Genomic DNA, 13,322 nt, shown 5'->3' on the forward strand with positions numbered 1-13,322 from the left:
TAACACAGAATTTATAGCAATAATTTGCAGTGTGATGTGTGAAAGGCTTAACAGACAATCAATTCTTCAATGTATAATTTCAGTTACATCACACTGCAAATTTTTGCTATAAATTCTGTGTTACGATCGAACCCTCCACAATCACCTGATGAAGGAGCGTCGCTCCGAAAGCTAGTGTGCTTCCAATTAAACCTGTTGGACTATAACCTGGTGTTGTGTGATTTTTAACTTTGTACACCCCAGTCCAACACCGGCATCTCCGATTCATTTAATCCTGTTTTTTTTAAAAAAAACTTAGAAAAAAGTAAGCAGAAAACATCACTTCTACACTAAATTCCCATGTTGCCACCAAATTAACTAAACTATATACCACTCGGGCAGTGTCTCATTCTGGATGTGAACATCCTTCCTGACCATGTAAACTTACTGATAGTGCACTTTCAACAGGCCCTTTAAATGTGCAGTTGCCTCCTAAATCTATATTCATCTTTCCCTGTACTTCATGTTTGAATCCCTCCAACCAGAAGCAAATGGCTTTTCTTAAAAATCAGAGTCACAAATTACGTTATATGTGACCGTGACAAAGGTGAACTTTCTTCCTTGAAAACACCAAATACTAGAGATCACAGCAGGCCAGACATGGAAGGGACATCACACCACAAATTAGAGGAACAGTATCTCCACCCAGTCTTCTGTGGCTATCCCTATTTCAAACAAGTGTGCTTTTTGGAAAACATAGGGGGTGATGGAATCTTGGAAGTGTAGCACCAACGGTCAAGTTTCTGGTATCAAGGCAGGCTCTGATGTAATGAGGGGTACGTCAGGTTCCAAGCAATCAATCGTGATAGGGGACACTCTAGCCAAAGGTACAGACAGATGTTTCTGTGGCCAGCAATGGAAAATCAAAATGATGTGTTGCTTCTCTGCTGCCAGGACGTAGGATGTCTCCGAGAGGGTGAAGAATGTTCTCAAAGGGGAGAGGGACCAGCGGCATAGGAAGGGAAAAGAATGAGATTTTGAAAAGAGAATATAGAAAGCCATGAATTGAAAAAGGAAATCCTCGAGGTAGTAATATCTGGATTACTCCCGGTGCTTCAAGCTAGTAAGGGTAGGAATAAGAGGATAGAAAAAAATGGATGAGGAGCTGGTGCATGGGAGATGAAATCATACTTTTGGATCATTGGGATCTCTTCTGGGTTTGAAGTGACCTGTACAAGAAGGATGGATTGCACCTGAATTGGAAGGGGGCTAATATGCTAGTAGGAGAAAGTGCTAATATGCTAGTAGCCAGATTTGCTGGAGCTGCTTGGAAGGATTTAAGCTCATAAGATGGGGGTGTGGGTGTAGGGGGTGCAGGGAGATAGTAAGAAAAGAAATCAATCGGAGACTAGTACAGTTGGGAAAAGGAGAGAGTCAAACAGCCAGGGCAGGCAGGGACAAAGCAGAGAACAAGGTAGAACTGATAAATTAAACTGCATTTACTTAGAGTCATAAAGTCAGAGAGATGTACAGCACAGAAACAGACCTTTTGGTCCAACTCATCCATGCCAACCAAATATCCCAACTCAATCTAGTCCCACCTGCCAGCACCCGGTCCATGTCCCTCCAAACCTTTCCTATTCATATACGCATCTAGATGCCTTTAAAATGTTGCAATTGTACTAGCCTCCACCACCACCTCTGGCAGCTCATTCCATATACGTACCACCCTCCGTATACGTGAAAAAGTTGCCACTTAGGTCTCTTTCCCCTCTCACCCTAAACCTGTGCCTCTAGTTCTGGACTCCCCCACCTCGGGAGAAAGACTTTCTCTATTTATCCTTTCTATGTCCCTCATGATTTTATAAACCTCTCTAAGGTCACCCCTCAGCCTCCAACGCTTCACCACCCTCTGTCTTCTACCTTTGAGCCAGAAGACAGAGGCTAGTGGTGGAGGGTTGTTTTTCAGACTGGAGACCTGTGACCAGTGGAGTGCCACAACTTCTCATCACTTATATAAATGATTTGGATATGAGCAGTGGTTCGTAAGTTTGCAGATGACACCAAAATTGGAGGTGTACTGGACAGCAAAGAAGGTTACCTCAGATTACGACGGGATCTTGATAGATGGACCACTGAGCTGAGGAGTGGCAGATGGAGTTTAATTTTCATAAATGCGAGGTGCTGCATTTTGGGAAAGCAAATCTTAGCAGGACTTATACACTTAATAGTAAAGTGCTTGGAGTTCAGGTTCATAGTTCCTTGAAAGTTGAGTCGTAGGTAGATAGGTTAGTAAAGAAGGCGTTTGGTATGCTTTCCTTTATTGGTCAGAGTATTGTGTATAGGAGTTGGGATGTCATGTCACAGCTGTACGGGACATTGGTTAGGCCACTGTTGGAATACTGCATGCGGTTCTGGTCTCCTTCTTATCGGAAGGATGTTGTGAAACTTGAAAGGGTTCAAGGAGATTTGCAAGGATGTTGCCAGGGTTAGAGGATTTGAGCTATCGGAAGAGGCTGAGTAGAACATGGAACATGATAGGCTGGGGCTATTTTCCCTGGAGCACCGGAGGCTGAGGGGTGACCTTAGAGAGGTTGATAAAATCATGAGGAACATGGATAGAATAAAAAGACAATGTCTTTTCCCTGGGGCAGGTGAGCCCAGAACTAGAGGGCATAGGTTTAGGGTGAGAGAGGAAATATAAAAGGATCCTAAGGTAGGTGTGTGTATAGAATGAACTGCCAGAGGAAGTGGTGGAGGCTGGTACAATTACAGCATTTAAAAGGTATCTGGATGGGTATATGAATAGGAAGGATTTAGAGGGATATGGGCCAAGTGTTAGCAAATGGGACTAGATTAGGTTAGGATAACTGGAGGGCATGGACAAGTTGGACGGAAGGGCCTGTTTCTGTGCTGTACATCTCTATGACTCTGTGACAAGAAACAAATTTTAAAGTTTTGAGTCATTGGAACTTTTTGAAGCAGACTCATAACTAGTTTCTCCTTACGTATAATTTCAATGGGAGGATGCAAAAAAAAAGAGAAATGCTGAAATTAAGGTTGTACTAATACTTGGGAAGTTTTGAGTCATTGGAACTTTTTGAAGCAGACTCATAACTAGTTTCTCCTTACGTATAATTTCAATGGGAGGATGCAAAAAAAAAAGAGAAATGCTGAAATTAAGGTTGTACTAATACTTGGGTTGAAAAAGGAAAGTTTCAATGTAAATTGTGCCATGCTGAGAGTGTTTGATGTTTTAAAAAATTTGGTTTGTTAAAGTACTGGTTTGAAAAATCCTTTCAAGTAACTGTTTTGTCTTGTTTGAATTAGGATCGCAATTCAGTGTGTTTTGTGGGCTATGTAATAGGGCAGATTTTGTTTTTAGATTGCAATTGTACAATATTATGTCCTTTTCAAAATTATTAAACTTGTAACCTTAAAACAAATTGATTGAATGCCTTGAGCCCCTGATTTGTTTGAAATTCTGCAATGCCTGTTTTTTTAAAAAAAAAAGTTGGGTCAGTGCTCATGCTTTAACCGGATGAGAGTATTGTGTTCACAAAAAGAAGGCATTTTTAGTTTGATGTCTTGTTAAGATTTTAGAGAATATTAGAACTTAATGCTGAGCTGTTTCAGTTCTGTTAACTTCATTGGCCCCTTTCATATTGCAAATTCAAAGAATGTTGATCTCTACCAAAGTTGCCACTGTGATTCCGACTGTTTTATTTGGGAAGTTTCATTTGGAGAGCATAGTTTAAAATATTCTGCATTTGTTTGCCATGAATATTTGAGATTTAAATCTGAACTGAAACTGCTTCTTCAATTGCTAAAGCACGGGAAACATTTTGTTGTTTTCTTGCTATTCCAGACTTTTGAAATACTTTTCCTGACAGCTTTCTCATTAGCCAAGTATTAATTTGTTAAAGGAAAGTAATTTTTGAATAAACCGAATGGAATACCCAAGGGTTTGATTTTAGGACCGTTGATTGTTGTTTATAATTGCGTTGTTTAGGCAGTACAATTTAGAAGTTTATGGATTGTATAAAACTTGAAAATGTCATAAATAGTGAACAGAATAAAAGAATTCAAGATGACTGAGAATGTTGAAATAGGCAGACACAATTTAGTGTAGTTAAATGTGTGATTGTCTTCATACTGATAACCACCTTGGTAAGGAAGGAATGAGAGAGGAAATGCAAAAATACTTTCAGCAGCTAACATCGTCTCTAGAGTTTCTCGGTTCACCGGTAAAGGGTGCCTTTGGACCACTGCCCACCCCTCCACAACCTGATCCAATGGATTCAGTCAGCTTCCCAGTTGTGAGTATGAAAAGTGAAGAAGCTAACAACAGTGAAGAGGAGGTCTGTACGCTTTTTGACAGTGGCCTTCCTATAGACATTAAACCACACGAGCTTTACCTTGTCTTTCGATCATTTAAGGGATATGAAGGTTCACTGATTAAGCTAACAACAAAACAGCCAGTTGGCTTTATTACATTTAACAGCAGAGCGGAGCAGAAGCAGCAAAGAATGCTGCGTTCACCTAGCCTGCAATTGCAGCTGCTGCGCTGCACGTTCAGATGCGCTGGTATCCTTCATCTGAAACAACCCTGGAAGGAAGAATGTCTTGTCAGTTTTGTTAAGTATTTAACTGCCTTTATCCAAGGGCTCAGATTTCTCTGTGGAGTGATGCGCAAGGGCAGACTGTATTTTTGGACTTTACTAAAGGAGATTTTGGAGAGCTGACTCATTTCTACTCGACTTGGAGGGGATGGAATGGTTACTAAGGATGTGGATTTAAGAACTTTATTAGTGAATTTTTTTCCACGTGGGAGGATTCTTCAAATTCTATTTGCTGTAAAAAGACTATTAATTTTTGTTATTACAATCACTGCATGTTGTGTATTAATAACTTAAATACTGGCTGTCAGAGTCTTTAGAAAGCTGGTAATGCCATTGGTTATCATGAAATGATAAATGGAGGGAATGAGAATGTGTACAGGGTATGAGCAGGTAGGCAAAGAGTTGAATTTTGAGTTTTGTTAAACAAGAGGTTCAGCTGAGCATGGCTCAGATCAGATAAGAACTTGTACTTAATAATGGGGTGCTGGAGGCAAGGGTAATGGGTTAACAAGGTGGAAAAGCATTCACTATGTAGAGCCATTTAACAATATTGGAAGCATCCAGTATGTAAAGTCAGTTAACAAGGTGAAAAGTATTATGTGAAGCTAGTTAACAAGGTTAAGAACATTCATTGTGTAGCAGCAGATGGCTTAATCTTTACTATTGGCATTCACTGTTTGTAACAGTCACCCAATTAATATGTATGTTGCTCTGTCTGGATGTGTAAGTGACTTATATAATCATTAAGAACCTGCTGTTCCAAAGAAAACGGCAAACTCATGTCTCTCTGCACATGGGCAATCATTTTCTCTCCCTCAAGGACCTGGAATAAAGATAAATACTGTCTCTGAGCGTTTTGCTTCAACTGAGGCGGGAACGGGATAACACACACACAGTTGCCAGAGGCTGAAATCAAACCCGGCTCCTTGGCACTGTGAGGCAGCAGTGCTAACCACTGAGCCACTGCCGCCCAAAAAGCATAGAGCAACATCCCTTCCTTTTAATAGACATAGTAGGAAATTTCTCCATTCATTTTAGGAGAAACACAGCTTAGGAAGAACACAAAGGGACAGCTTGGATGACTTACAAGATTGTTTTGACTGAAAGTGAGCCAGGCACTCCTTACGGTTCTTTTGACCCCATCATAACCACCAGTCTTCAAAGAATTAGATTAGATTAGATTAGATTACTTAGTGTGGAAACAGGCCCTTCGGCCCAACAAGTCCACACCGATCCGCCGAAGCACAACCCACCCAGACCCATTCCCCTACATTTACCCCTTCACCTAATACTATGTTGAACACGATCAGAGAACGGTTGAACAATACCAAGCGCTGAATCTTACAATATTTCGACAACTTGTTATTTTAGCTTTCCATTTATATGTTGCGGTTTCCTTGGGTTGGTAATGTCAATTAGATTAGATTACTTACAGTGTGGAAACAGGCCCTTTGGCCCAACATGTCCACACCGAAGCGCAACCCACCCAGACCCATTCCCCTACATTTACCCCTTCACCTAACACTACGGGCAATGTAGCACGGCCAATTCACCTAACCTGCACATTTTTGGACTGTGGGAGGAAACCGGAGCACCCGGAGGAAACCCATGCAGACACTGAGAATGTGCAAACTCCACACAGTCAGTCGCCTGAGGCGGGAATTGAACCCGGGTCTCTGGCATGGTTTTTTAAAAATAATCCTGAGAAACTAAGCAGATCCATAGTTTTTCTCCTTTGTTGGAATTAGATGACTATTCATGTAGAAATAACTGGAATATATAACTGGTTTTTAAACTTGGATGAACTGTATAACATAAAAGTAGGTAATTCAGCTCATTGTGCTAGTGCCATCCAAATTAGTACAGTTCCCATTTCCTGTAGCCCTGTAAATTTTGTTCCACGGAAGAAGTTTTTGGTATCCTTTTTGTTATTATTGATTCTGCTTCCATTGTCCTTTCGGGCAGAGCATTCCCAATAATAACACCAGCTACTTTTTTTTTCAAAAAAGTAGAATTTCCCCTATTACTCTTTTGCTGATTACTTTCAATTAGTGTCCTCTGATTAACACTCCTCCTGTTGGTAGAAATAGTTTCTTGCTTATGTACTCTATCAAAATTCCTCATCATTTTGAATACCTTCATTAAATCTCGCATTAGCCTTTACTGACATCACAGTTGCTCCATTTAATTTGTTTTTCATATTGTAACTGTTTCAGAAACCTTTCTGAATTTAAATAATAAAATACTAATAAAATACAAATGTAACATAAACTTTAAAGTAATTCTGAGAATCATTAATGATTCTGTATTAAATTGTTTTCTCTCTACAAAATAAGTTTTGTTCCTCTTACTTAAGAGTTTGCTGTTGAATTCAGTTTTTGTGATATTTGTCTTTGATCCAAAATGCATTGTGAACACAAAAATGAACAATTCTGATACTTGGAAATGTTTTTAAGATCATGAACATAGCAAACCTCTGGTTGGCAGCAGACCAAAGAACATGATGTGTCCCAAACTGACAGCTCTTGAAAATAAATAAATTCTTGTTTGAGATCAGTGATAAATTGTTCTGACGCTAGCATATTTCGTAAATGTACATTGACATAAATGAAGTGGGCTAAGTACATTGAAGGGCAGGAAATTATTTCCAGAATGAGTATTTTATTAGATGCCAATATTGAGCTCCTGAAAACTTGAAAATATAATTCTTGTTCCTGGATTTAATAATCTTAAATGTGCCATTGTCAAGTAACATTTAATGAGGTTGGCAGAGTTTGCGGGCCTTTGTATTTAGAAAGGAAATGCATAGTTTTTATTAACATTTTGTTGTAAGCTTTGAGGCTAAATTTCATTGTCTTTGCATATTGCATATCTGCTGCCCTGTTACAATTTTGTTTATTTTTAGGCTGAAGCGGCTAAACTTGTGCCAATGGGCTTTACTACAGCTACAGAGTTCCACCAGAGGCGCTCAGAAATCATTCAGGTCACAACAGGATCGAAAGAACTTGATAAACTTCTACAAGGTATAAATTATAATTTTATTCAGAAGCTTGTGACAGTAAAGGGAAAGACCTCATCTCTGTCCTGTGCACCTTTCTATGGAAAACTGGGACTAATGCATCACACCCCTGTTGGAGTGGATAATTGAAGTGGAGTCTGACAAGTTGTTTAAGAAGTGCTTCCTTAACGGTGCATGCGTATCATAACATAACAATATTTTACCCTTTAATGAAGTATCCCTACCTGACTATATCTTCTGCCATTTTGTTCAGATCAAACTGTTACAATTTCTCCTGGGAATTCCTCCTTTAACCTTGTTCTAGAGTTCTGCCTCTCATTTAAAGTTTTTGGTGTGTACTATGCAGCCAAGCATCACTCCAGACTTCTCACAAATTGTCTCTGTTTTCTTCCCCCCTCTCTCTGCATTGGCAACTTCTCACCGTTCTCCAATTTCAGCCTCCTTCCAGCTTCTAATGTTTCCTTCCCTGAGTTTACTATCTCCTTCCACCCCACTCCCATCTCTCCTTCCGTGTAAGCTTTCTTGCCTACGTCTGCAACCAACTCTTCAGCTTGTCTCATTATCCATATTGTTACTGTTAATGATAAGCTGTTCTTTAATCATTTCCTTATCTCTTTCAATCCACATTACTGTTTGTGTACTGTTACCACTTAGTGTCCAAAGATTCATTTCGGCCCCCTCCTATTTTTCATCTACAAACTGCCCCTAAGCAACACCATCTGAAGCCTTGGTATAATTTTCAAAGTATGTTGTCAACACCCAGTTCTATCTTACCAACACCTGTCTCAACTCCTTCACTATTGGTAAATTATCAGGCAGCTTATCAAAATCCTATTTGGATGAGCAGATATTTCCTCCATTTAAATATTATGTGAACTGATGCCATTACCTTCAATTACCACTCCAAAATCTGTTCTTCAGGAATCAATTCTAGCCTCTCCTGGGCAACAATCTACAAATGAGCCAGTCTGTTTGCAACTTTGGTGTTTCACTTGATCATGAGATGAGCTTCCAACTTCACGCTCATGTCATCTGAGATCCTCAGTTTCCACCTTTGTATAGTTGCTTATTGATTTAAAACATGGAAGCAAACTTAACATCAATGTTTACTAAACTGTGCTAAAATATTTACTATCAAGCAAATCGTCAAAGGACTTCATACAGACAGTAATGATCATTGCTAGAAGTCAAAGACATGTTGATGTTCTAACTTTTAAAGAATTACTAACTTTTATAGAATTAGTCCAATGCATCGAAAGTTGTTTTGAAGGTTATAACAAATTTGTTAGGAAGGCACACAACTACATCAGAGATGACCAGTTTGGATTTCAAGGAGGAAGCGAGTAAAGCAGTTGGCATGATGAGATTAATGAGTGATATTTGATCAGGGGTTTGGACAGGAACTGTAGGTTGTTTTGCTGCGATGTGACAGTTGTGTTCCTCTGCAACCTCACCCTATACAAAATCGTGCAGTAGAAGATCGCTATACGTGTTCAGCAGAAGGTTCGTATTATTCAAACAGCGTCCACAATCCATCAATTGCGTTATAACCAATGTGTGTTGGCAAAACATGTGTTATATCAGAACGATCTATATGTGCTTGTTTTGTAGATTTTGAGAAAGCATTTCATCAGGTTGACTGAATTTAGCTGTTAACAGTGCTGAAATATATTGGAGTAGACTGGGGAGATGGATGACTTAGAATAAATCTGTACATGGGTCACAGCAAAAATGGGACAAAACTTTGTCTAATTGGAAAAGGAGGTTTGTGCCTTCAAAATTAGAAATGTTCATTGCCTGTGCAAAGGCAGTGATAACTTGAAGAGTCATACTCTGGTGTTATGGTGTATCATAATATCAGTTAGAATTACGGATGATAAGCACTTGTAGCAAGCACAGAAGGAAGACTACAAAAGCTAATACAGCGATGATACCATGGGGGAAAAGCGAATGACGGCAAAACCAACATATCTCAAAATCACCAAGAAATATGCAGCTATGAAATGAAAAAGAATTAGAAGGAATCATAAGATTTGCAGGTAGAAGGCACAACAAAGAAATAAGAACAAGGAGAACAATGGGAAAAAACATATTTGATTAGAAGTGATAGTTGTGAACTGGAAAGCTGAATGAACAACTGAAAAAGTGACTTGTCGTGAGCTTGATTTGTGAGACATGGGCTTTCTGAAAGGGGGAGACCAACTTGGTAAAGACCTTTTAAAATATTGGTTTCAAAGAATCTGCTGGACTTAAAAAGTAGCAAAAGCTCTTGGTGTGTGTGTGGGGGGTGGGGGGGGGGGGGGGGGAGTGAATGTACAAAGAAATTTGTTGGAATATAATTAGGAAAATGCAGAGAGACTGGTTCTGACACATTGCAAGAGACATTATGAAGAATAGCGTTCAAAGAAATAGAAGAAGGAAGATAAAATTGAAGCTGGATGGCTTAGAAATTGAACAAAGGATTTGGCAAATGAAAGAAGTGACACTAGATAGAGATCCATAGAAAGATTACTGTAAGCCAAGGACTTGTCTTTGGCTCGAACATACATGAAGACAATTATCATCCTTCAACTTCACTCAGCTCAGTTCATCTGCCTTTGTGACTGTTCCAATGCACTGATCTTCCATGTTCTCACCTTCATAAACTTGAGGTCATCCAAAAAGTGGCCTGTGTCCTAACTCAAGCAAGTCCTATTCCTGTACCATATCTGGTTTGTTGACTTGCATTGGCAGATGTGAGATTATCCATTTTGGACCTTAAGAGGAAGCAAGGTGTCTTCCAAATGATGAAAAGGCCTGAAATGTCTAAAGAGATCTAGGTATAATATATACATGAATACAATAACATATAAAGGCACAGAAAATAAAACTATTCCGATGCTAATCTTTATCTCTAAAAGACTGGATATTTTCTAATCACCCTATTCAGGGATTTTATTACACGTCTCTGGAGCAGATGAGAGTTGAACTTGGGCTTCCTGGACCAGAAGTAGGGGAATGCCACTGTACTACAAGAACCCTCAAGTCATTCTTCAACCAAAAATGCCTTAGTTAGCTATACTGGTTACAATTACCAATCCTTGCTTCATGCCTCTGGAAGGATATATTGGCTTTGATGTCAATTCAGTGAAATAATTGCTGAACTCCGAGTTAAACGACAAGGAGAATTAACAACAAAACAGGATAATAACAAAGGATATTGAAATATTAAAAATTTTATGGAAGGTCACTGACCTGCAATATTAATTCTGTGTTTCTTGCCATAAATAGTGTTTGGTAGACAAACATGAGGCTGGAAGAACACAGCAAGCCAGGCAGTATCAGGCGGTTGAGAAGTCAACATGTTGAGTGTAACCCTTCAAGGGTTCTTCCTGCCTCCTGCTTTTCTACTTTGAATTCCAGCATCTGCAGTTTCTTTTTGTCTGTAACTTAGTTTGTACCACTGTGAAGTCTCTTCAAAGGATGCCCACATTGAAGAAGTTCTTTGCCAGTCCTGAAGAAGGATTACACTTGAAACATTGACTTCGCCACCTCCTGACTTGCTGTATTCTTCAACCTCCTGCTTGTCTACCTTGGATTCCAGCATCTGCTGGTTTATTTTGTCTCTAACCATAAATGGTGCTTGAACTGCTGAATATTTCAGGTATTTTTGCTTTTAGTTCAAATTTCCAGCATCAACCCTTTTTTTTAAACTTGTGTTGTATTCAAAATGTACAACATGAGTCACTTGATCAAATATTTCAGGATGCTATGGGAAATAGATAGAGGAAAACTATTTCTAAAACAAACCAAAAGAACTGTAGATGCTGGAAATCAGAAACAGTAACAGAAATTGCTAGAAAAACTCAACAGGTCTGGCAGCATCTGTGGAGAGAAATCAGAGTTAACAGTTCAGATGAAATGACCCTTCTTCAGAAACTAGTTCTGTTAGTTAGGGGCATCCTCTAATAATTAGAGGTAGGTCTTTTTGAACTGAAATCGCCACACTGTTGCACGCTAAAGGCCATAGAATTCTGCTGGGGATATTTGATGCTAAATCAGTTATTAGTTTTAAATCTGAGAATGGTATATTTTTGTTGATCAGAAGGTAATAAGAGTAAAGACAACAGACAGAGTTCCTACAGCTAATGCTACAACTTAACCAGGAAGAATACACTGACAACTGAGCTGTACTGTTGTGCAAGGTGTCACTAATGTGGAAATAATTAAACCTCCAAGGTGACCCATAACCTTTATGCTTTGCCAGTCAAGACAAAAGCAATTCATACCAAATTTTGTCATTTCAATAAATACAAAAGATTTTATTGTTAAATATGGTCATTTATTTAACAAGGGATAGAAAAACTGTGTCTTAAACAATACAATTTTGAAATCCCAAGTGTTTACATTCATTCATGGATAAGACAGACAAAAGACAGAAGTTGGAAAATTATGAACAGTGAAGACAAAATTCTGAAGACCATAAGTCTAGCCCATTAGGTTAAGAGTTCTTTCTCTCAGTTCTTTTGAGTTTAATGATGGTGACAAGCTGTTGTCTGAGGCAAGACAGTCGTTCTTTGATTAGATGCTCCAAGATCTTTTCTTCTAATAGAATCATTTCTTTTAAGTTCCTTGGCTTATTTTATATTTTTGCTTGCATAGAGAAAAGGGACAGACTTTTTTTTTTTCTTTGCTGACTGATTGTTTCTGACTGCACTGCTTTAATCAGAGGGCTGTCATCAGGCATTTTTTTTCTGAGATCAAAATTCATAGTGACACCCTATCTTGATAATGTAACAATCTCGGGGCTCCAAAAGCAACATAATCTTGTCCAGTTAGAAATATGCAGCACTGGTTTTCAAATCAGCATCCCGATCTCTGTATTTGCAACTTTGTAAAATTAAAACACTCAGTGACCTTTTAAAATTGCTCCACTGGTTCCAAATCAGGCTTTTAAGATATTCAATACAGAACTGTGTATAGCCCATATTAGACATTAAGCTTAAACAAAAGAATTAGCACTTTATTGAAAATTCAGTTGATTAAGTAGAGCAGAGTTAAACAACAAAGTAATCTAAATACTGTCTGTGATTTAAACCCAATCTTCTTTTATTCTAGCCCCCATACTCTCTCAGGCAACCAGACATATTTAATTGATAAATCTGAAGGAAAAAAATGATGTACTGGCCAGTTCACTTAAACGGTTTGCACAATTTGTAATATCACGTGATATGGGATTGTATCTTGCTCAGTTTCTGAAGACACCGGGCAATGCAAACAGCTTCCAGTAAGCTCTGAAGAGTATTTATAACTTAAATTTTATAACTGAGATTCTATTCTCCAAACTTTCAATGAGTTGCTAATGGCAGGATAGCCAGGGAGCAATAAAACCTCAATCCTGTAGCTTTGGCAACCGCAATCTTCTGATAAAAACACAGTTCAAAACATGTGATCCCTTACAGTAGTCTAGAGGTCTTGTGCTGCAGTGGTAGGGTCCCTGCCTCTGCGGATTGAAGTCAAACAGCACCACTTAAAGCCATGGGAGATGTTTCATAAAGTGACCAAATGGGTATCGCCTTATAATTCCTTCTAAAAGTCATGAACCACAGTGTGATAAAAGGAAGAGAGATTCTTCACTGGTGATATGACAGGAAGAAATTGGAGACTCTAATGTGGTTGCCTATAATTTCATATTAACATGTATTTTGGCTCACAGGACTAGA

The 13,322-nt window shown here is 38.8% G+C and overlaps 1 protein-coding gene across 1 annotated transcript in view; it reads left to right on the top strand.

Moving 5' to 3' along the window:
* The window catches only part of rad51 (RAD51 recombinase), an 86,467-nt gene that overhangs the window by 34,138 nt on the left and 39,007 nt on the right, over positions 1-13,322 (top strand). The window contains exon 4 of the mRNA XM_043698255.1: positions 7,507-7,624. Within this exon, the coding sequence (XP_043554190.1) occupies positions 7,507-7,624 (118 nt within the window). The remainder of the gene's footprint in view (positions 1-7,506; positions 7,625-13,322) is intronic.

Source organism: Chiloscyllium plagiosum, chromosome 10 (genome assembly GCF_004010195.1).
Source record: "Chiloscyllium plagiosum isolate BGI_BamShark_2017 chromosome 10, ASM401019v2, whole genome shotgun sequence".
Lineage (NCBI taxonomy): Eukaryota > Metazoa > Chordata > Chondrichthyes > Orectolobiformes > Hemiscylliidae > Chiloscyllium > Chiloscyllium plagiosum.